Here is a 20,494-nt window from a genome sequence, read left to right on the forward strand (position 1 = left end):
ATAAACCCGACCTCAGTATCGAAACGGGTGTAACTCTTGCCGTGCAAGCGGTTACGTAGGAGAAATCAGACGTTCGAGAGAAACAAAAGGAAAATAAAAAGCGAGGGAAAAAAAAATGCTCAGCTCATCTCCTCTTTCTCTCTCCTACACTTTCGCTTCTTCTCCAATTCTTCTCCTCTTTCTATCTCCTCCATCACTTTAAATCCACCATTTTTGCAACCTTCAAAGCTCCAAAAATGTCTACTTTATTCCATTGGAGAAGGTTGTTGGGCCAATCTGCGTTGCGTCGAATCCTCTTTTCCGGAGATCGGTGGAGGAAGATGATTCAACCGCCGTTGCTCATCAATTTTCCGGCGAGAAATCAAGAGAGATGCAATTGGGGCGGAGATTTCCCTAATCGTCGGAGAATTATGGCGGAGGTGAATTGCCCTAGGTGTTCTAGGATTATAGATGTATTTTTATCTAAAAATCAAAATCAAAATCTAAGTCATGTTCATAATTCGTCAATTGAGGGTGATAATGTTGTAGAATTTGATTTTCAAACTGTTTGTCTTTGCCCTAATTGTAAATCTGAATTTTATTTTCGTCCCCATCAAATGGATCCTGTTCATGGTAGTTTTCTGGAGATTGGGAGCTCTAAGAATGGTAGTAATAATTCTAATAACAGTGTAATTAATAGCGATAATGGTAATGATAATGATGAGAAATTTAAGGATAATGATGATTTCAGGATTTCCTTGAAATATTGGGAGGCTATGAAGAATTCATATATTGGTGGGGGTGGTGGTGGGAGTGATGGCGAACCGCCTTTGAAGGTTGGAAATGAGATGATGATTCACAATCCACCAACTCCGCCCTATATACTAGGGGTTCATCATTCTAGGGGTCATGGTCATGGTCATGGTCGTCGTGGTGGGAAGGGGAAAGATCGGCGAAATGGGGGGAATGAGAATGATCAAACTGGTTGGGGAGGAGCAGATTTAGGGAAGAATTTGCCTACGCCGAAGGAAATTTGCAAGGGATTGGATAAGTTTGTCATTGGACAACACCATGCCAAAAAGGTTTGCTCTTATTGTGAGCTTATTGAATATTGATATAGTTTTTGAATTGCTGTTTTGTGATAATTGTTGTCTACTTGAGTTTATTTTATCTGGCTTTGTAGCTTAGAAAAACTTCTAACTTGTTTGTTGGAATTAGAACCTTGTTATCTTATTAATTCTCCGAATGTGTTATCTTGCATACTTACCTTTGACATAGAGATAAAGACTGTGTAAAACTATGGGGTTGAAGGAGGAAAAAGTAGCACGCCGTATGAAGTTTACTTTTAAAGGCACTTGTGCTATTAGTTTCTGACAACCAATGCAAGTGTGCAAGACTTGTATTGTCAATTTTGCACCATACTATCATTATATCACACCATTGACCTAGTACTTGAAACAAGGATCTCGCCTAGGGTGTAGCAGAATGGGCAACCATAGTAATTACAGAAACATTGTTGTTAAGACCCTTTCATCCTTGTAGACCTATGTACTAATGATAATCTCTTCTCGATTTCTTGAAGAAGTTTCTATGGTTTTATATAGTTGGAATGTTGGATACTTGCTTTAGTAGCTCTCATTTTGCAGGTCCTTTCTGTGGCTGTCCATAATCATTATAAAAGGATTCAACATGCTTCGATGAAAGGGTTTGTCTTGAGAACCATCTCCATTTTTTGTTGCTCCTTATCAAATTTTTGTTTCTTTTCAAGAGTGCAACAACACGTGCTCTGATCAGCAAATATTGATGTTATAACATTTCCATATTTCTTAAGCTATCTGTTGCTGGTTACTGTGTGCCGTTGTATGCTTATATGATTTTGATACTAGATCAGAAGCGCAGTTACATGCTATGGAGGCAGAGGATGATGATGTAGAGTTAGAGAAGAGCAATGTCATATTGATGGGCCCAACTGGTTCTGGTAATGATCTATTATTGCAAACAGTGTTTCTTCTTGGCAATATTAAGTAATATATATGTTTTAACCTAAATTTGTTGGTTGCCAAATACAAAACAGGAAAGACAATTCTTGCAAAGACACTTGCTCGTTTTGTAAATGTGCCATTTGTTGTTGCAGATGCAACAGCCTTGACACAGGCAAGATTTCTTTCCTTACTTCATTATAGGTGTTTAAGTTGACTATTTTACTAAAATTTGACATACTTTGGGTCCATAATAAATTATCATGTGCCTACTTTCATATCAGAGTGTTAAATGTCAACATTGGAACTTGAGGTAAAGATTATATTGAAAAAGGGTATGAATAACATAGGTAGAAGAAAAGGTAGAAGTCAACAACAACAACAACAACAAAAAAAAAAAACCTCACCGGTGCTTACACTTTTAGTACTCCTATTGGTTTCCTCCCAATTTATTACTCCCTCTGTCCTTATTATAGTGTCAGTTTCTCATTTTTCGTGAGGTATCAAGAAAAGAGGAGTATTAGAGTATATTATTGATAAATTAATCAATAAATTTATTTATTTAACTCTTTAATCTGTTTTCAAGGAAACTTATAACAGCACGCTGCACGCCTGCACAGTTAATCATGCTATCATGCATAAGTTTTGAAATATATACAGCATTTAAAAAGTTGTTTTCAATGGATAATTAATAAACTTAGGCACAAATTTTCAAAGTAAAATGAGGAAAAATTTGGGATAACGTTAGCATTGAGGGTAATTTGGTAAAAGAAGTATGATATAGAGTAAAGATTCCAAACAGGCTCAACATTTTGAGACATCCGAAAAGGAATACAAATGCTACATTATGAGATGGAGGGAGTACATCCATATCCTTACTATGTAATTAAAATTTGAACTGGGGAACTTAGTGCCGGGGGGGGGGGGGGGGGGGGGGGGCGGCGGGGATTATATAGTGTATAGAGTCTTGACTTCCAAATTAGCGTTAATGCGAATCCTACATATTTTATCCTCATGAGCGAATTGTGATGTAGGTTTTGGCTCAAGCCTCTTGGCAGCATTCTTATCCCAAGGCTTGGTACACTAGGGGTTTATAAGGAACATCATGCCCAAACTAGAACTACTTTGGTAAACAATCATAGTGTTCTTTTGAACCTGTTTTGGCTGATGCTTAACTACTTTTGTTGCTGGTGCATGAAGATCATATTGTGATTTTAAAAGCATCTTTTGCTCAAAAAATTAGAGGAATTAGCAAAATGTGAAAGAAATTAAAAGATATAACTGACCATAAGACTATGAGCTAAATACACATTAACCTCTGAGTTGATCTGTAATATATCACCTGATCACCCATCATCAAATAGCACAAATCTAGATTGCCAAATGCTTGTCAATTCACTCTTGGCCAGATCATTCAAATTCTACTCTATAGTTGCGAATCATCTCTATATGGATCATCCGTCAAATAGCAGTCTGGATTATTAGATGCCTGGAAGATAGGTCTTTCTTGACTAATTCATTTATATATTTTCTGTACTTATTAATGGTTCTGGTGGTAAGGGTGATGGATTGATCTGTTACATAAATAAACTCATTTCGGTTGAGTTAAACCTTAGGAATGAGGCGCTAGCCTCATACCTTAGTCCTCAAGCTAGGCTAGGTGCAACAGCCAACAAAGACAATAATCTGGATCCGAGGCATTTGATGTGCAACTGCAAGGGCCACAGGATGGGCGCCCCCACTTTATTCTTTTCTTTCACTACTCCCCCCTCCCCCTAACTAAAAAATAGAGCTTGATAAGAAGATTAATAGCTACCTCCGTTAGTTTTTCTATATTCTTTTAAGGGTGATTTGAATAAGTTGTTCCATTTTTCTTTTTGTTAAGTTATTCCTCCAAAAAAAGACCTGTATATCCGTAGCAATAATATAAAGTGGGTTACATGGGTTATGCTATCACATGGGTGTGTATGCAAAATGCTATCTGGGCACATAAAAAAAAATGAGGAGTAAAAGAAAATGAAAAACAGAAATTTTCTTGTTTTTGCAAAATATGTAGAACATATAATCTACAATGATTCTCATAAAAGTGTGCCCCACATGCTTGATGTGTGGCCTTCGTTTTGTAACTGGAATCACTTAGTTTTTTTTATGCCTCTAGCTCCTTGTGCTTTATAAAACTGAGTTTGTAATACCTTTTGTAATTTTTATTGTCTTGGATTCTCTAGCCTCTTTCAGGGTCCTATAAATGTGTGATTCCTTTCTTTGCAGGCTGGCTATGTTGGAGAAGATGTCGAGGCAATATTATACAAGTTGCTTATGGTATGGCTAGGTTGCCACAATATTGTAGTTCAAAGTGATCTTTTCATTTCTTGGCTTATTTTGTTTCACTTCAATTACTTGCAGAATTATGTGAATTGTTTTTAAACTTCTATTTTTTCTTTGGAAAAAAGGGGTGTTTATTTTTTTTGGGGTGGTGGCGATGGTGCATGAACTTAAAAGTACCCTAGACAGAGCTTAAGGACTCCCATTAGTTTGAGACAATGGGATCACTGTGCTTGTGCTTCTATGCTTTTATTCTTCAACTTCTTGAGTTGCTAATTCATGGTATTATGGGCTGGATAGAATCCAATTTATGGTATTATGAGTAAGGTCCGTTTCTGCCTGCAAAAGTGTTAAGAGTGCTCGATTTGATATTTATGAAATCTCATTTCTTAGTGCTTAGACTTTTTCAGTGTTTACTGGTTTTGCCTTCTTGGTGAAAGAATTTAAAGATGTCATTGTTTTTTTTTTTTTCTTTTTCTTTTCTTTTTTCCTTTTGTTTTGGAAGTGTTTAAAAATTGTTAATTTGAATAAGTGAGGTTGTGCTTGAGTAAAATAAAGGAATTTCTATTCTGTGAGGAGTGCTCATGGACTGGACATGCACAATGGAAGTATAAACACGAAATATTTGCAAGACTGACCATTAACTTATGAGTGTTTCTGTGTTAGGAGGTTTTTGGATTCCCATAATTTTTTTTTTGCCAGTCTAGAAAGGATTGAGGAGTAATTTTGTCATGGGCTCAAGTTTGAAAGCAAAAGCTAATTGTCAGTTGGTAGAGAAGCTATGATGTTATGGGAAAGTATCAATCTTATGTTCACATTAAAATGATTTCTTAATGCATATAAAATTATTCATGTTTTGCAGCTACATGCAGCTGTTCCATTGCAAATTAAGTTTCTTGTTTAATATATATTCATGTACTTGTAATGCTCAATCTTTGTGTTTCCGTCTTTTGTTCTATATATATCCTTCATTATCTGTTTGTAACTTTGTGCTGATTTATCAAATTTCTTCTGTCTTTTAACTATTGCCCTCCTTTACAAAGAACTCTTATATGATCTGTAAACGTAATTACTTAATGCTCAGGCTGCAGATTTCAATGTTCAAGCTGCTCAGCAAGGGATAGTCTACATCGATGAGATTGATAAGATAACTAAAAAGGTTCATTGATTTCGGTAAAGAAATGCTCTGATATGTCTATGGTTTCATACTCCAATTTTTTTATAAAACAGAATTGGATATACAGGCTGATAGCATGAATGATAGTAGAGATGTCTCTGGTGAAGGTGTTCAGCAAGCCTTGTTAAAAATCCTCGAAGGAACTGTAAGTGATTCGTTCCATGTTACATATATTATTTTGATTATTGTGCTATGACAGTTATAACTTCTATCTATTGTTTCTAACCCCGGTTCTATGATAATATTACACTTGGGTTTGGCACAATTACACACACTAGATGTTAAACGTTAACAAATCTTGGAAGTGAATTTATAGGGTAAAAGACGAGAAGTTGCAGAGATGGATTGAGTGAGGAACGAAAAAAAAAAAAAAACTCAATTATTGACTTTATCTTAATATTGAAGTGTGAAATAAATTTAAGGTTGATGGGATGGAGAAAGAAATGATTTGATGGGATGAAGAGACAAGAGGGGAAAGATAGCTATTTTATTGAAACGGAGAGGGACTTAATGATCTATTGAGCATTCGGAGTCTCGATATCATGATAAAAATATAATGTTGTTTGTAAGTTCAGGATTGATGTAATGTTCTTGCTATCTATACAGTGGTTAGTTGCTTCTATATCGTTCAAAAAGACACCATTGGGTTTGAGGTTGAAAAGGGAGGAAGAAAGCCTAACCTGTTTATCATAGACTGTGTGCACTTTTTCTATTCTTTGTGGCATTGCCTTTGATGTTTGTGGCTTTTAATTCTTTGTCAGGTTGTGACTGTTCCTGAAAAGGGAGGAAGAAAGCCTTCTCGTGGAGACCCTGTTCAGGTACTTACAATTAAATTATCTTCATTTAATGTTCACTTTTCACACAATTTCATTGATACTGTGGGTGGCAGAAGGCTTTGGGAGAGTGGTTGTATCACTTGTGTGTGAGAATAGTTTCCATAGCTTGTCATTGTAAGGGTACGAATGAAGGACCATCATAGTAGGAAAGAATCAGTCAAAACACCAAATGTGAATTAAAACTCTGTTAGGAGGGGGGGGGGGGGGGTGACCCGGTCGAGCCACCCTCAAAGTAAGATTTTTGGGACATGGAAAGTGAATAATATTGTCTTATCAAGGATCTTGGACCGACTTCCATTTATCTGCTGAAGATGCTGCTGTAGGCTCCTCAATAGCTGAGCCATAGGAGTACAATAGAAAAGGTAAAGAGCTGATGTAAGATCCAGGTAGTTAGGTAGAGAATTAGCAATTTGGGACCATAGCAAAGTTTCATATGTTCGAAGTATGGTACATTAATTTTCCTTTTACGAAATTAGTTTTGTATGCTTGAATTGATTAGTTAGCATATAAAACTTTCTCATCAACCTGTCAAATATCTTTTCCTTTTTCTGGTTTTATTTTTTTGGCGGGGGTATGGGCTCAGTTTTGCAAAATTTAATGTGATCCTAGTAGAGGAAAGACTGAATATTTGGCATTCAGTTATCACTGTTGCTGTATTTGAAAATAATTTACCTTTTACAAATCATGAAAACACGATTCTCTTAGCTTGAGAAGTTTCATGCTTGCTGGCTCTTCTAGTATTCAGTTTGCTACATTCACTTCGAGTCAGTGTTGTGGTTCAAGACAACTATACATGCCAGTGTGGTACAAGACACCTATACATGCCAGTGTGTGCATACACATCACATTGACTCAAATACTACGTATTTAGAAGATGGAGCCCTCTCGTGTCAACTATATAAAGCATAGATTTCCAAAGTTCTATTCATGTTCATGATTTTAGTAACTTCTTGGGGGCAAGTCTTGCCATATTATCACTGATTATGGCAAGAATGGAGGGTAGAGATAAGAAGTGAATATGATTTAAAAGATGGTGTAATTTACAGTCCGTTAGGTACTTTAATTTATATTGGAGTTCGTTTTGACCACACATGCATGTTTCATATACACTCAATTATGAGCATTGTTAAATTAATCAAAGATTTTGGTCATTAGCATTGCCATTGACTCATTTTATTCTTGACTATAACCCCTTAATTCTTTAGTTTAATGTTTACTTCGGATTGGGTGATCCTGGATTTCTGGTTGCAGATGTTTACTGCCATGCTCCTGATTTGTTTTGCGTGTCATGCTTTTTATTTTATTTTATTTGTTTAGTAAGACCTTGTTCACTTCATCTTATTTATGCTGAACTGAAATTATATTTACAACTGAAATTATTTTTACCGAACTTATATTATTTTTACTGAACTTAAATTAATTACACTAAACTGAAACTATTTTGCTGATTATCTATTATATTTCTTCTTTAAAATTAGTGAATTTTATTAATAGAAATAATTTTTACTGAAATGAAATTATTTTTGCTGAATATTCTATTTTAAGGTGAAGTGAACAGGGCCTAAATGATGAATGTCACTCTGTTTCCACTGACCAACCCCTTCCCTTGGGTCTCATAGTGATCTGGATTCAGGCTACTGCTAATTGCCCAACTTAAAATCACCTAGTTGTTTGAATGCCCTATTAAACTTCAGCATGCCCATTGGCTTTCTGCAGATTGACACTAGAGATATTCTTTTCATCTGCGGTGGTGCCTTTGCTGATCTGGAGAAAACAATTTCGGAGAGGTAATGCAATTGAAAAGGAAATAAATTTCCATAAGGAGATCATTTGATATTTTTTTCCTCATTATTTATATCTTTATTGAAACTTGATTACTGCCAGACGACAAGATTCTTCAATTGGTTTTGGTGCACCTGTCCGGGAAAACCTGAGAACTGCTGGAGTGGCTAGTGCTGTGGTGACTTCAGCTTTACTTAAGACTGTGAGAATCCACTACCTGTTACATTGCAAAGATTTAATTCATTTTTACTCTTACACAAATATGTGCTAACTTGTCTGCCTTAATCATTTTTTAGTTTCTTTTGGTTTGGACTTGCCTTTATTTAGAAGTAATGATAGTATACTAAGTTGTTAAATAATCTTCTTACTTTCAGGTAGAAAGTAGTGATCTTATTGCCTATGGTCTCATTCCGGAATTTATTGGCCGCTTCCCAATTTTGGTTAGTCTATCATCGTTGACCGAGGACCAACTAATGCAGGTAACGTTCCTTATGAGTTGTGATAACATATGATGATGTTGTTATGGTGAATAATTGGTTCTATATACAAAGATAAATCAACCCCTTGTGAATATAGGATCTTTCCTTGTATATGAGCTAAAAAGTTAACTGAAATAACGTTCAAAGTTTCACCTGATTCTTGTTTTCCCTCCTTTTCAAAGTTTTAGCATTTGGCCTTTTATTAATGTTGGCTAATGGCTAGGTAAGCTCAGTGCATTTGTATGTCTAGTTTGTGTATAGGCCTTTTTGATATACTGTCATATTGACGGGATGTTATCTATGGTGTTTTTATTTGTTCTACTTGTCTATTTATGCATAGAAGATTGGAAAGGCATATACTTTTCTTTTGAGAATATGTCTCAGTTTCTGTTTGATTGGGAGGAAGTGTTTACTTTTCACCTTGTGTGTAATCAGTCAATCTTGGCTTTGATTGGGAGGAAGTGTTTGCTTTTTACCTTGTGTGTAATCAGTCAATCTTGGCTTTTATTTATTTATTTTTTTTTTGAAACAATCTTGGCTTTAATTGGTAGAAAGTATTTTACTTCATCCGTATACTAAGGATAAGTAGCAGATATATTTCGAAAGACACAAAGGGTATGTCATCTATGTACTTAAGGGGGGTTAAGGAAAATCTTCATGTGCTCAAGCTAAAATGAAACTCAAAACTTAGATGCAGGGAGGCTATGCCCTCAAAATTCATTGGTTTTTTTGTTTCCAAGTTTATCACCAAATTGTCAGTAAAATCATCTTCCACATTTCATGAAGCCGACCGTTATTCACCTTCTCTTAGACTCTTATTTCTCTTTTTTCTATGATGTCAACTTCATGCAAGATTTGTCTTTAGATAGCTTATGTGGTTAATTTTACTTCCCCCCTCCCCACCTCCCAATCAGACGTGCCTTAGTTGTACGTGTCTCTATTGTTTCTATAGGTTGGATGATGATTCCTCATGTGTGATTGTGTAAAGGGTTCAGTTTTGCTGACTCATGTGTGCACTTTCCATCTTTGTCTATGAAAAAGCCAATTCAAGTAGCTGTTCATTAGCTGATCTAAATTGTCTCTGCAGGTCCTTACTGAACCAAGGAATGCTCTTGGGAAGCAGTATAAGAAATTGTTTATTATGAACAATGTAAGATTTTTGGCATTTATCTCTGTTACCATCCTCTCTCTCTTAAGCTTTTAAGCTACAAGAACTGCTTATCATGAATGATGCTATATCTTGCATATTATATCAATTTCTCTTATATTTTGCACATACTTGAAAGTATTTTATCTTGCTACACATGTAGCTATACGAAGTAATGACCTTATTCTTCCAGGCATTGATTTGTGCATATCTTTTATTTCAATACTTAGGTGAATCTTCACTTTACAGAAAGAGCTTTGAGATTAATTGCCAAGAAATCAATGGTCAAGAACACTGGTGCAAGGGGTTTAAGATCCCAACTGGAAAGTGTACTAACAGAGGCTATGTATGAGGTATGTGGTTCCTGTTAACATATGTGGCTATTGAAAACTGTAATAACCTGATATTTGTAATACTTATATGAAGGAGTGTGCTTATCTGCAGATCCCAGATATGAAGGTGGGAAATGATGAGGTAGTTGCTGTAGTGGTTGATGAAGAGTCTGTGGGCTCTGTTAATACTCCTGGATGTGGGGCCAAAATTTTTCGTGGAGATGGTGCATTGCAACACCATCTTGCTTATGTTGATGATGGAGTATGTTAATCTAGCTTTTGTAGCGTTGTTTGCTGAATTGAACTTGTTTGCTGAAGTTTGAATTTTTTGTTGAAAATTTATTCTTGCTGAAGTTTGATTGTTTTTACTAAAATAGAACAGAGCCTTAGTAGGTTTTTGTAGAATACAAATCATAGCAATGATTAAGGGTCCTATCATTTTGTTTCTGCTATTAGTGTGTCTGATGGACAGAATGTTTATCTGTCAACTGACTTATGCCCAATTGTATTTTCCGCAGGAAAGTGCTGAATCAGTGATCAAAGAGCTGCAAAGGGGTAAAAGAGGGATTATTCAGACAGGTATTAGCGTATGATATAGGATGGAGTTTGTAGAAGCAGCCAAATCTAGAATTTGTCATATTGTCGTATTCTTTTTCACAATTGTTAGCTTCCTCTTTACTGATCTTGCTTGTAGGGTTTTCAGTCTTTACCCTATATCTTGATCTTCCTAGATCGAGTAGATCTTGCCAATTAAGGATCACATGCTAGGATGTGGTCGTTGTAGTTATACTGTTACAGATATTATTCTTCCTCTCACTCTTATTCATTACCAAGGAATACAGTTAGGCAATGGAAGTTCATGTATACTGGTTACCTCACCATATGATATCGGCGATTGGGTTCAAATACAACAGTTGGAGCCCTATACACTCGACTGATTCATTGTCTAGCGGTGAAGTTTATATACAGGCAGTTATTTCTGTAGATTTTAGATCTCTTAGGATCAATTGTATCTTAAACCTTTTTGTAAGCATTTTTTTTTTTTTTTTTTTTTACAACCAATTGTAAGCATTACTGTTTATAATTTCATAATAATATCCAAATATTCCAGGTTTCTGCACTTTACACTGTACTGTACATTTATTTTTTTCATCGTCAATAAGAAACTTTATCTTTTTCGACAACTTCATGTTTTTAAATTCTTAAGTGGCAAATGGGACCCTAAATAAAAGGAAGTAATGAAGTACTGTCATTTGTTCTAAACTTTTAATGAAGTGCTTATTGAGTTCCAAGCAAAGATCTTACTCCTAGTTCTCATGTCAAGAAAAGCATAATTACAACTCAAGGTTACATTTAACATTTGTTGTATTTTATATTTTTGGCATATTATATTAGTATTTGACTTTAGTTAATAATACTTCATTAACTTTGGTACTAGTATGATTGAAAGTTGTCTTGTTGAAAAGTTGGCATAGTAGTTTTAAGTTGGGAAGGCATCAAGCATAATTTGGTTTAAAGGTGGGAGCTTGAGGTTATAGTTGGTGACCTTGAGGTCCTAAGTTTTCAGTTTCTACCTCCTAAGTTGAGCAAGTTTGGGTATATTTAGACGACTAAACTACAAGTGCATGTGCGAAGTTTATCACTGTTTACTCTCTTGACATGCATCAAATTCATAAATGGACTGACTTGAGATAGACGGGTCAGACTCAAAATTTATGTAATACGTAGTAATACACATTAATCCAACTCATTATTGAGTAAGAAAGTAGAGAAAAAGATGAATGAAATGAGGATAAAATCATATACTTAGTACTAGTAATTAGATGCTTGCAAATTTTAATTTTAAAATGAACTCACCTTTTTCTTTTTATACTAGTAGTATATATTTTGGGCTTTTGGCAAAAAAAAAAAAAAAAAATTAAAAAATAAATAAAAAAGAAAAAAAAAAAGAAAAAGTCATGCAAATCAATGTGGAGCCAAGGAAGTAATTTATCCTATGTATTTTTTTTAGTAATTTTTTTTTTTTTTTTGACAAAAATTAGTGAAATTGCTACATAAGAAATTTATAAAAAGCTTGTACATAGGTCACTTTCTACAATTCACTTCATTTATTTGTCATTTAATAATAACAATTGATAACTTAGATAACTTTCCTACATAATTTTCTTTTTCTTTTCCTTTTTTTTTTTAAAAAAAAAAAAAATTAGTGTCAAACAAACCCCCAAAGAAGAGCAGTATAAACATGAAAAAAACAGTCTCCAAATGAAATGAGAGGAAGAAGAAGAGGAGAGAGAAACAAGTTGAGTGATCAAACAATGAGTGGCGCAAATGACAGAGACGCTGACAAAGGATTACTCTGGAAACTTCCAGAAATTAAAACCAAAGAATTCGGCAAAATCGGTCCTGCTTTCAGCTTCGGAGCTGGCTGTGGTTTTGGCTTCGGTCTCGGAGTTATCGGCGGTAATCTCATTCATTCACTTTCCAATCAACAATGTTTTCTTTTAATACACTACTATGATTTCATTTAATTGTTAATTTTGTGAATTGAATTGTATAGAATTAAAATTTCAGCTCAAAAATTGAATTTTTTGGAGATATAAAATCGACTGGAGAGTTGAAGAGAGAATTATTTGAATTGTTGTTGAATTTAATGTTTGCAATTAGATTTATTGAGAATGTTATATTCAAAGGTGATTATTGTGTTTGATTAATGTTATGTTTCCTTAGATATTGTGTTAAATTTTTAGGTCCAAATTCTTGATGGTAATTAAAATTTTAGAACTTAGCATGTGAGATACTTGGTTGTGTACAGTCCTCGAATTTGTGTATTTGGGTTATATAGCTACAAGTTTTCGATATGAATTCGTATTTAGATTACGGGTTTGATCATTTTAATTTTAATGGTTACATGCCTTAAGTTGAAGTGACCTAGAGGCATAGTTGTTCACAATTTGTATAGTGCATAAGCAAGGCGCGTTTTTTTGTTCAATGGTTGTTCATACCCATGTTTATGTAATAGAATTCCGAAATGGGTTACTTGAGGTGAAATGAAGAGTCTACGTGACATTGGTTCATTAGAGGAAGACTATGCTTTGATGATATCATGATACTAGATTACTAGCATCTTTATGATACAAGTTGATGCTTTTTTGCTTGATGCTAGCCTTTAAAACTATTGGTAGTTAGGAGTTATTAGTCTGTTATATCTAAATTTTTTGTCCTTTCCTAATTTCTATTTGTTTTCTCAGGTTTTGGCATCGGCCCTGGGATTCCTGGACTGCAGCTAGGATTAGGCGTTGGTGCTGGATGTGGAGTTGGTTTAGGTTTTGGATATGGAGTTGGCAGAGGTGTTGCTTATGATGACAGCAAAAGATATTCTAATATTGGTAGACCTTTTAACGGTTCATATGTTCCATCTCAGTAAGTAAATCTTCTTTTCTTTGTCCTGAAATGTTTATCTGGCTCAATTATCTCAGTGTTTTCTTTGTACTGAAATGTTAAATTGGTTTCTTATTTTGCGTTCAATCTGTTTTACTCCCTCCAAACTCCAAATTGATTGAGGCCAAGTCAGGCTGTAGGACAAATATTGTTCAAATTTCTTTTCATTAGCAAAAATGCATTTGTTGAGTGTCATTTTTAGAAGCCTTTTCGGATGTACCATTTGAGGTTGATTTTGTTTGGTTGAGTATTGAGATAACATAACAAAGAAATTGAAAAATATTGTCCAGTGTAGTTGTCTATCTCTTTTTTTGCTATTGTGGTCACACGACTCGTGCCTTGGGAAAAGAGGGGTGTTTGCAATATGAAAGCTACCATGTCTAATATTGTGGATGTGGTAAAGACTAAAGAGTAAAGACTGAGCTTCCTGGCTGAATGGTTATCCAATATCAGCAACTTTTGAAACCCAATTTTATCTTGTGAGTGGTGACCAGATTGATGCAACTCTAGAAGATTAGCTGTTATTTTATCGGGATGGCTAGACAAAGACCACATCACATTTCCAACAGCTCACTATTTTTGAAAAGATCATCAATCCCAAATTGTCCTTAAATTATTAATCCATTCTCCTTCTCATGTTATGAAAGTAATAGGTCTCTTTAGGTGTCTAATGTGTTGATAATTGACATTATTTGGGATTCTTGTCAATTTAGCCAGTTAAGTGTTAAAATCTTTAACTGGCCTGCTAAAACATATAAAGGAGATGACTGTTGATGCACCTCAAAACTGCCATCTATGTACAAAGATTACGAGTCTATATATTTACCATCATTCCTTCTCTTTTAAGTATCCTGACTCCTTTTACCAGAAGCATAGATCATGTAGCACTCATCCTCTCCCTTTACTGAAAATAGCATCACCATCATTGTTGTTTCAGTTGCTACCTTTTTATTTCCTTAACTATATGCATATCACTCTTAGATATTTATCCTCCAAATTGAGAATAGTGCCATCATCAGTAGCCCAAGCTCCATAAATTGCAGTAGTTTGTCAGAATTAAAAGATCCAGATATCCCTTGAACATAATTTGTGACTAATTTGGTGAAGCACCTCTTCCGGTTAGCTTATTGATGCTTCAATGCTTTTCAAAGGCTATAACCTTCCTAGCATGAGTAGATTCTGCAACTTTTTTGAAAATATTAGGTATTTGTCTCCTTGAAAAATCTGATTAACAGCTCTAGCTATGTAGTCACTTACTGACTTATGTATTCCATTACAAATGAATCTATGTCCAGACTTAGCAAGTAGTAGTAACTATTAGTTAAAGATCTCAGCTTCTGAAAGATTTATTGTTGATAAACAGATCACTCATTACGTCTCATATTCTCTGGAGAGCTGAGCCATAACTTTTTAAATGGGTTCCAAAATATCGTCAGGATAAATTACTAAATAGTCTGGTCCTCAAATCTGATAACTGTATGTGTATTCATATCATGAACCACAGATCTTCACTCCCTAAAGCTACCATAGAAGAGAGTATATTAATTTGTCTTGGATAAATTGTATAGTACAACCATGTAAGGGTTCTCTAAAATTTCTGTAAATTCTATAAATGGGAGGGATTTGATCTGCTTTTTGGAAACACTTTGTAGGCTAATTGTTCTAACGTATGATGCATAATGTGCAGTTCTGCACATTGTGAAATTATGATAGTAGATTTTTATCCAGTTTTAATATTTTTGGAGTGAAAAAGTATTCTTCAGTATGTCAGGCTTGGGCTTAAATGTTCACTTGGTTAATGCTTTAAGAGATATAGCAATTCAAGTTAGCCTGATTTATGGCCTAAATTTTCATACCTCCCTTTGTCGCATCAGCCATTTGGTTAATTTTGGTGTGCTTTCCAGTAATGAGGTAGGTGCACTGGTGGATGAGCTTGTCATCAACACAAAGAAGCTGATGGTAGCAGCTTCAAAGGAAATGGACAAATGGAGACGTTAGACAGAAGCATCGCAGGTCTTAATATAGTTAAAACCTTCTCATGTCTTCTAAGTCATTGATTCTGAGGTGGAGCACATTTAAATCCTCCAACAAAAATAATTGTAGAGCCTTATACTTGTATATTGTTGAAATTATATTATGTTATTTTCTGCTAATCTTGGTTCAAATAATTTTATTCCAATGTATTGAATTCACGAATCTTTTCTTTATTTTGTTCTTTAATTTAAGATTATTTTTTCCGTGCTTATTTATAAATAGGTTACTGATGCAAATAACAGGAAGAAATGTAGCCGATATGGTATACCTCTTCACTTGTACCGCCCCGAATTGTGTCATGTTCTTTTTTGGCTGCTTAACTATTGGGTTAATGGGGTTATGCGAGAAAATGGACGCCTTTGTTCAGCTCAGATAACTAGTCTGCATATTTCAGGTCTTGAGACATTAATTTTCAGAGCAAATAATGAAGTACTCGGATTTATGTAAATGTTATTAACCCCCTCGCTCCCCTAAAAGTACTCCAAAACAGAGAAGGCTTTCATAATATAGATTAACAAAAAGGTACAGTAAATAAATTTTGAGCACCCACTTAAGTTTCTATTCTACCTTCCTGTATCCACACCTTGATAGACCAGGCTGGTAGTCTCAGAGTTCAACATTCCAAACTGCAGCATCTCCTTCTCCACAGGAATCATGTACGTCTTTCATCCTCTCGACTGATTTGCATATTCCACTGCAAGACCAGTCGAATGAAGCTACACATACGTTTCCTGCTTGTGATTTCCATTCACAGTCTTTGACATGTTTGAAAATGAGAGTTCAAATTAGATGTATGGTAAAGCAAACTAATAAAAAAATTTATGGCCAATACTTGGTCTCAAAGACCATTTGGAAATTGCTTTGACAATTATCAAGGAACAGAGGAGAGGTAATGACATACCTGGAGGTGTTCCACAACACATGGAACGATCATCGACATGTTCAACTTCCAAGCCGAATAACCAGGCACCCAGAGAAACATCTTCATTAGCATAGCGGTGTAGAATGGGTCTGTGGACATGATGATAAAGCGTTTTGTAAAATTAGATGGAATGTCAGTTGCTCTCTGCTAATCTACTCAGTAGTATGAGTACTGTAGTTCAGTAAACTGAAAACTATATATAACTCACGCATTAATAGATATGTAAGTCGCAAGGTCCCTGGAAATGGCGTAGATTTGACCAGTAGCATGTCTGAAATATTTGTTTCCCTCTTCTCCAAATTTCCAGTATTCTGGTTCATGATACTTCACACCTCTGCACACAGTGTAAGAAAAAGTTATTAGATGAATTTTGGGAACTAGCTACGAATTTTGTGATACTGATTTGTGCATAATCTGTTTTCTTTTCCTTATAATTTTGAAATGTTGATGGTTATGCATATTAGTACAATAATACTCACTTCTGAGAAAGAACAGGTCCAGACTTCATGCAGCCAATATATATCCTTGGTTTTGATCGGTATCTTGCTAGAGAAGTGACTAACGTGCCTACAACAGTTTTGCAGGATTAACACACTGCGTTAGAATCTGAAGATGTAATCGAAGATGAATGTGAGAATCTAATAGCAGTATTTATTTTACTGACCCAAATTTAAATGAACATCATCATCGATTTTCATATAAAACTCTGCATTCCATAGAGAAACTGCTGTGGAAAAATACAGTCGCGTCTTGGTGGAAAGCTCGTGGTAACCTTCAACATGGTTGAGGCGAAGGAAGTCGTCGTACTCTGCTTCTTCTGCATCAATTGTTTTGTCAAGAACTCCTCCAGGTGTTGCACTGTGTCCTATCACAAACCGAATCACTATTCCTTTTTCTTGCTCCAATTTCTTTAGTTTCTCGCCTGCATCATGAACTAAGCTGAGAAGGAAATTGTATAACACAATAATAGTTCTAACACACTTGAATTTCTCACCTTGAGGCATCCATGTTTCTCTGACAGATTCTCTCCGTCTTCCGCTACTGAATGCAGTGTTGATTCCAATCACCACGAAAGCTCTCTGTAGAGTATGATTTGATGCCTTTTCACCTGTTATTTCGGGGTCTGCTTGACTCGTCCGAGCTACAGCTAGCTCCATTTCCAAAGCTGAGATTTTCTTATCCAGGGATCTTCATCATATTTGTTTGCCAGTTCAAATAACAGCTAAAGTTAGTTCTCGGAATCAAGATTATTCTTAGGATTAATGTCAACATCCGGAAAAATATGCTTACTGAATTGCTTGGTGTGTCTTTGCAACTTCCCCCATAATATCTCCAGATTTTCCTTCAACCAAAATCTGATTAATTAAAAAATAAACAAATTTAGCACTCAAAATCCAGCTGCTGAAAAAACCATAACTGCTTAACTTACGCGCTTATTATGATCCACATTCTTCGCCATTGCTGTGGCTTGGAGCTTCTTAGCTTTGACATGGGCAGGGATGAGTGCAACCTGTTCTTGAACCTCCGACTTATGACGGTTCCAAGTCTGACTCGTAAAGAGTGTTCCTGCCAGAAAGCTGGCAATGCAGAGTAACACTATAGCTTTCCCAGGAACAGCTTTTCCTCTCATCTTTTTCGATTCGATATCAGGCTGCATTGGTGACACCATTACGCACATAATCAATCTTAGTCCTGCTACAAGCTTCTTTTATTCCTGTCAAGTTTCAGGTTTCGTAAGGCTATCAACTAATCAGTTAGCAGTATCACTACATTCGTCCAATTAATTACTGTATAATGACACCTCCAAATATGCTATATACCTATTTCAAATTAATCTTTTTTGTATGGAATAACTTTAATCTTATCTATCAATAGGCACTTAAATGGAAGTCAATTTACTAGAGTATAATGCAAAGTTATGGGCACGAAAATGGAATTTCTTGTATAAAGAAAAAACTATTTATTTTTTTATATTTTTTGGTAATAATGTTATATAAAATATAACCAAAACATTTACAATTTACAGATAAAATTTGGGGTTTGTTCTTTTCATTCAGGTGTACCCTAACTCATAAATTTTCAGTTACCCATCAAAGTGCCATAAAAGTTACATGATCACTATATAGTTTGTTGCATGAGATAGAAGCAAGTGGCCTAAGAAATTCCAGTTTTGGCCAAAAAGAATTTGTGGTAATTTTGCTAGTTAGTAGCAAGGTAGGTAAATATATAGTCTAACCTTTCTTCTAAGGCTAACTGAGAATATAATTCAGAGGTAGAAACAAAAGTTGAAGTGATCATGGGTAGAAAAATGAATTACACAAAATAAAGTAAAGAAAACAAGATATTAGAGTAACGAACTAGCAACAAACATATAATCTATATTGTAGTAAATAATTTCAACGTCTATATGTCGTAACTTTTTCTCAATGTCAAATAGGAAAATTAAAAGAGGACGACCTTAAATTTTAATTTATTAGAACTGGGAATATCGTTAAATGTACATTAGAGAGGAATATCAAAAGAAAAGAAAAGCAAATTAGACATAAGATGAATTGAAATAGCTTATAGCTAGGGATAGTAAACATCCAAAAAAATTAAAATACTAGTAAAAGAAAGAGTAATATACCTTATCATGGGTGACATAATGATTATTTTAGCAAGAGACTAGTAGACATTCCTCTTTATATATTTAATTTTTATACATTTTCCCCTAATTTTGCTGAATTTTCTCACTAGCTATTTTCTTACAAAATCTATTATTTTCCAAGAAAAATTTGTAGATGAATAAACAATGAGCTTGAATATCATGGTAGCTCTCATATTAGATGGTCGAACTTCTGCTGCTAGCTAGGGTGGTAGTTTACTCATGTGGTTTCCATGGTTTAACAAACACTTTTCATATTTTAATATTACAGCCATTCAACTTCAACTCCCTTTATTTGTGGCTTGCTTTGTATGTATTTCTTTATTTAACAAGCAATTGTTTATTTCAAGAACTTTTTTTATGAAAGTTATTTCAAAATTTTGAATAAAGTTCTCATACAAGTTTGTTGCAAAACTCTGACTCTTTATATCACATAAAAATAAATAATTTATATTATAAGTTTCTCAAAATTTTCACTATAATTTACGCTTATATATAGTAAGCGTAAGGTTTGCATATAAAGAGTTAGAAATAGAAATAGTAAGTAAATAAAACGTTAATTTAACAAAACTAAACGTGATTTGACATGCAAGCTAATTTGACAATTTAACCTATTATTGGAGACTTTTAGAGTTGCTCTAAAACTTTTACAAATGTATATGAAAATTAAAAGTGAAATATTTGGTTAAATCAAATTTTAATTACACGAACCGATACATCATACCTTTGTGGTTAACCTAGACACTAAATTAGAAATAAAATAGCTAGGGGGGGTGTGAAATAGAATTGGAATTCGTCATGTTATCTAGTCCAAGATTTCAAGTAATGGTCAATTCATAGCGAAATAGAGCCTTTATTTTTATTAATAATAATGTATGCTTAAGTGAACATCTGCCTCACATATTATGTCTTCAATTAGTATCGAAATTGATATTATTGTTAAGAAAGTATTACTAATTATTGATATGAAAAATTAGGGTTCATATATATTTTAGGGATATTTTAAAATCAAAAGTTTTTCTAAATTGTGATTTACAAACCTAAATTGAGCATATATATTAGTTCTATATAGAGTTAATCAATATAAATAATGCTTAATTTGAAAAATTATCTCAGTATGAAAAATTCCCCAAATTGGGAATAAACCCCAAATGAACTGAAGAACAACTGATTAATTGACACATATTAGTGACTTAATTATGTTCGTGTGAGCTTGAATTATGTTAAATCGGCTTCTAAATGCTTTTCCCTAATCTAATTTTTAATTTATATTGGAAAAAAAAACATTGAACATGAGAATCGAGGAAGAAGAAGGCATGATGATGTCATATATGAGGGCTTGAGAAATCTAGTGGGAAATTTTCATGTTTTAAAAATAGCAGGTGGTAAAATACAAAAAAAAAAAAAAAAAAAGAATTATAGG

General features: G+C 34.4%; 3 protein-coding genes across 5 annotated transcripts; 2 read left to right on the forward strand and 1 right to left on the reverse strand.

The window, feature by feature from the left end:
• The first annotated feature begins 124 nt into the window (after nucleotides 1-124).
• Nucleotides 125-11,143, forward strand: LOC145614913 (CLP protease regulatory subunit CLPX3, mitochondrial-like). Of its 3 annotated transcripts, XM_081669988.1 has the most exons (16): nucleotides 298-419; nucleotides 731-1,061; nucleotides 1,626-1,684; nucleotides 1,866-1,957; nucleotides 2,054-2,133; nucleotides 4,227-4,277; nucleotides 5,365-5,439; nucleotides 5,525-5,602; nucleotides 6,219-6,275; nucleotides 8,010-8,080; nucleotides 8,178-8,277; nucleotides 8,450-8,554; nucleotides 9,642-9,704; nucleotides 9,932-10,054; nucleotides 10,146-10,295; nucleotides 10,552-11,143. In XM_081669988.1, the coding sequence occupies exons 2-16, from the start codon at nucleotides 756-758 to the stop codon at nucleotides 10,624-10,626; spliced, it is 1,485 nt and encodes a 494-aa protein (XP_081526114.1). In that variant the 5' UTR covers nucleotides 298-419; nucleotides 731-755; the 3' UTR covers nucleotides 10,627-11,143. The 3 variants fall into 3 exon arrangements, 2 of the variants coding, with proteins under 2 accessions (XP_081526113.1, XP_081526114.1); XM_081669987.1 differs by having other exon boundaries at nucleotides 125-1,061; XR_014107184.1 differs by lacking the exon at nucleotides 10,552-11,143 and having other exon boundaries at nucleotides 125-1,061; nucleotides 9,951-10,054; nucleotides 10,146-10,279.
• Nucleotides 11,144-12,287: 1,144 nt separating this feature from the next.
• LOC145614916 (uncharacterized) lies at nucleotides 12,288-15,678 on the forward strand. Its single transcript, XM_081669990.1, has 3 exons — nucleotides 12,288-12,493; nucleotides 13,282-13,453; nucleotides 15,376-15,678. Exons 1-3 carry the CDS (start codon nucleotides 12,301-12,303, stop codon nucleotides 15,467-15,469), a joined length of 459 nt encoding a protein of 152 aa, XP_081526116.1. The 5' UTR covers nucleotides 12,288-12,300; the 3' UTR covers nucleotides 15,470-15,678.
• Nucleotides 15,599-18,124, reverse strand: LOC145614915 (putative beta-1,3-galactosyltransferase 8). Its single transcript, XM_081669989.1, has 8 exons — nucleotides 17,857-18,124; nucleotides 17,718-17,782; nucleotides 17,422-17,615; nucleotides 17,092-17,349; nucleotides 16,907-16,994; nucleotides 16,636-16,761; nucleotides 16,407-16,516; nucleotides 15,599-16,260 (listed from the first exon to the last, which is right to left on the reverse strand). Exons 1-8 carry the CDS (start codon nucleotides 18,103-18,105, stop codon nucleotides 16,112-16,114), a joined length of 1,239 nt encoding a protein of 412 aa, XP_081526115.1. The 5' UTR covers nucleotides 18,106-18,124; the 3' UTR covers nucleotides 15,599-16,111.
• Nucleotides 18,125-20,494: the final 2,370 nt, after the last annotated feature.

Source organism: Chenopodium album, chromosome 25 (genome assembly GCF_948465745.1).
Source record: "Chenopodium album chromosome 25, dcCheAlbu1.1, whole genome shotgun sequence".
NCBI lineage: Eukaryota > Viridiplantae > Streptophyta > Magnoliopsida > Caryophyllales > Amaranthaceae > Chenopodium > Chenopodium album.

What these genes read in the sequence shown, in the direction of transcription:
- LOC145614916 (XM_081669990.1), top strand. Translation starts at nt 12,301, where the DNA reads ATGAGAGGAAGAAGAAGAGGAGAGAGAAACAAGTTGAGTGATCAAACA. An exon ending in CGGTCTCGGAGTTATCGGCG is followed by an intron (nt 12,494 to 13,281) that starts GTAATCTCATTC and finishes TTGTTTTCTCAG; the next exon opens with GTTTTGGCATCGGCCCTGGG. An exon ending in GGTTCATATGTTCCATCTCA is followed by an intron (nt 13,454 to 15,375) that starts GTAAGTAAATCT and finishes TGTGCTTTCCAG; the next exon opens with TAATGAGGTAGGTGCACTGG.
- LOC145614913 (XM_081669987.1), top strand. Translation starts at nt 237, where the DNA reads ATGTCTACTTTATTCCATTGGAGAAGGTTGTTGGGCCAATCTGCGTTG. An exon ending in GATGGGCCCAACTGGTTCTG is followed by an intron (nt 1,958 to 2,053) that starts GTAATGATCTAT and finishes AATACAAAACAG; the next exon opens with GAAAGACAATTCTTGCAAAG. An exon ending in CTCGTGGAGACCCTGTTCAG is followed by an intron (nt 6,276 to 8,009) that starts GTACTTACAATT and finishes GGCTTTCTGCAG; the next exon opens with ATTGACACTAGAGATATTCT.
- LOC145614915 (XM_081669989.1), bottom strand. Translation starts at nt 18,105, where the DNA reads ATGTGCGTAATGGTGTCACCAATGCAGCCTGATATCGAATCGAAAAAG. An exon ending in ATGTGGATCATAATAAGCGC is followed by an intron (nt 17,783 to 17,856) that starts GTAAGTTAAGCA and finishes TTAATTAATCAG; the next exon opens with ATTTTGGTTGAAGGAAAATC. An exon ending in AAGACACACCAAGCAATTCA is followed by an intron (nt 17,616 to 17,717) that starts GTAAGCATATTT and finishes AATATGATGAAG; the next exon opens with ATCCCTGGATAAGAAAATCT.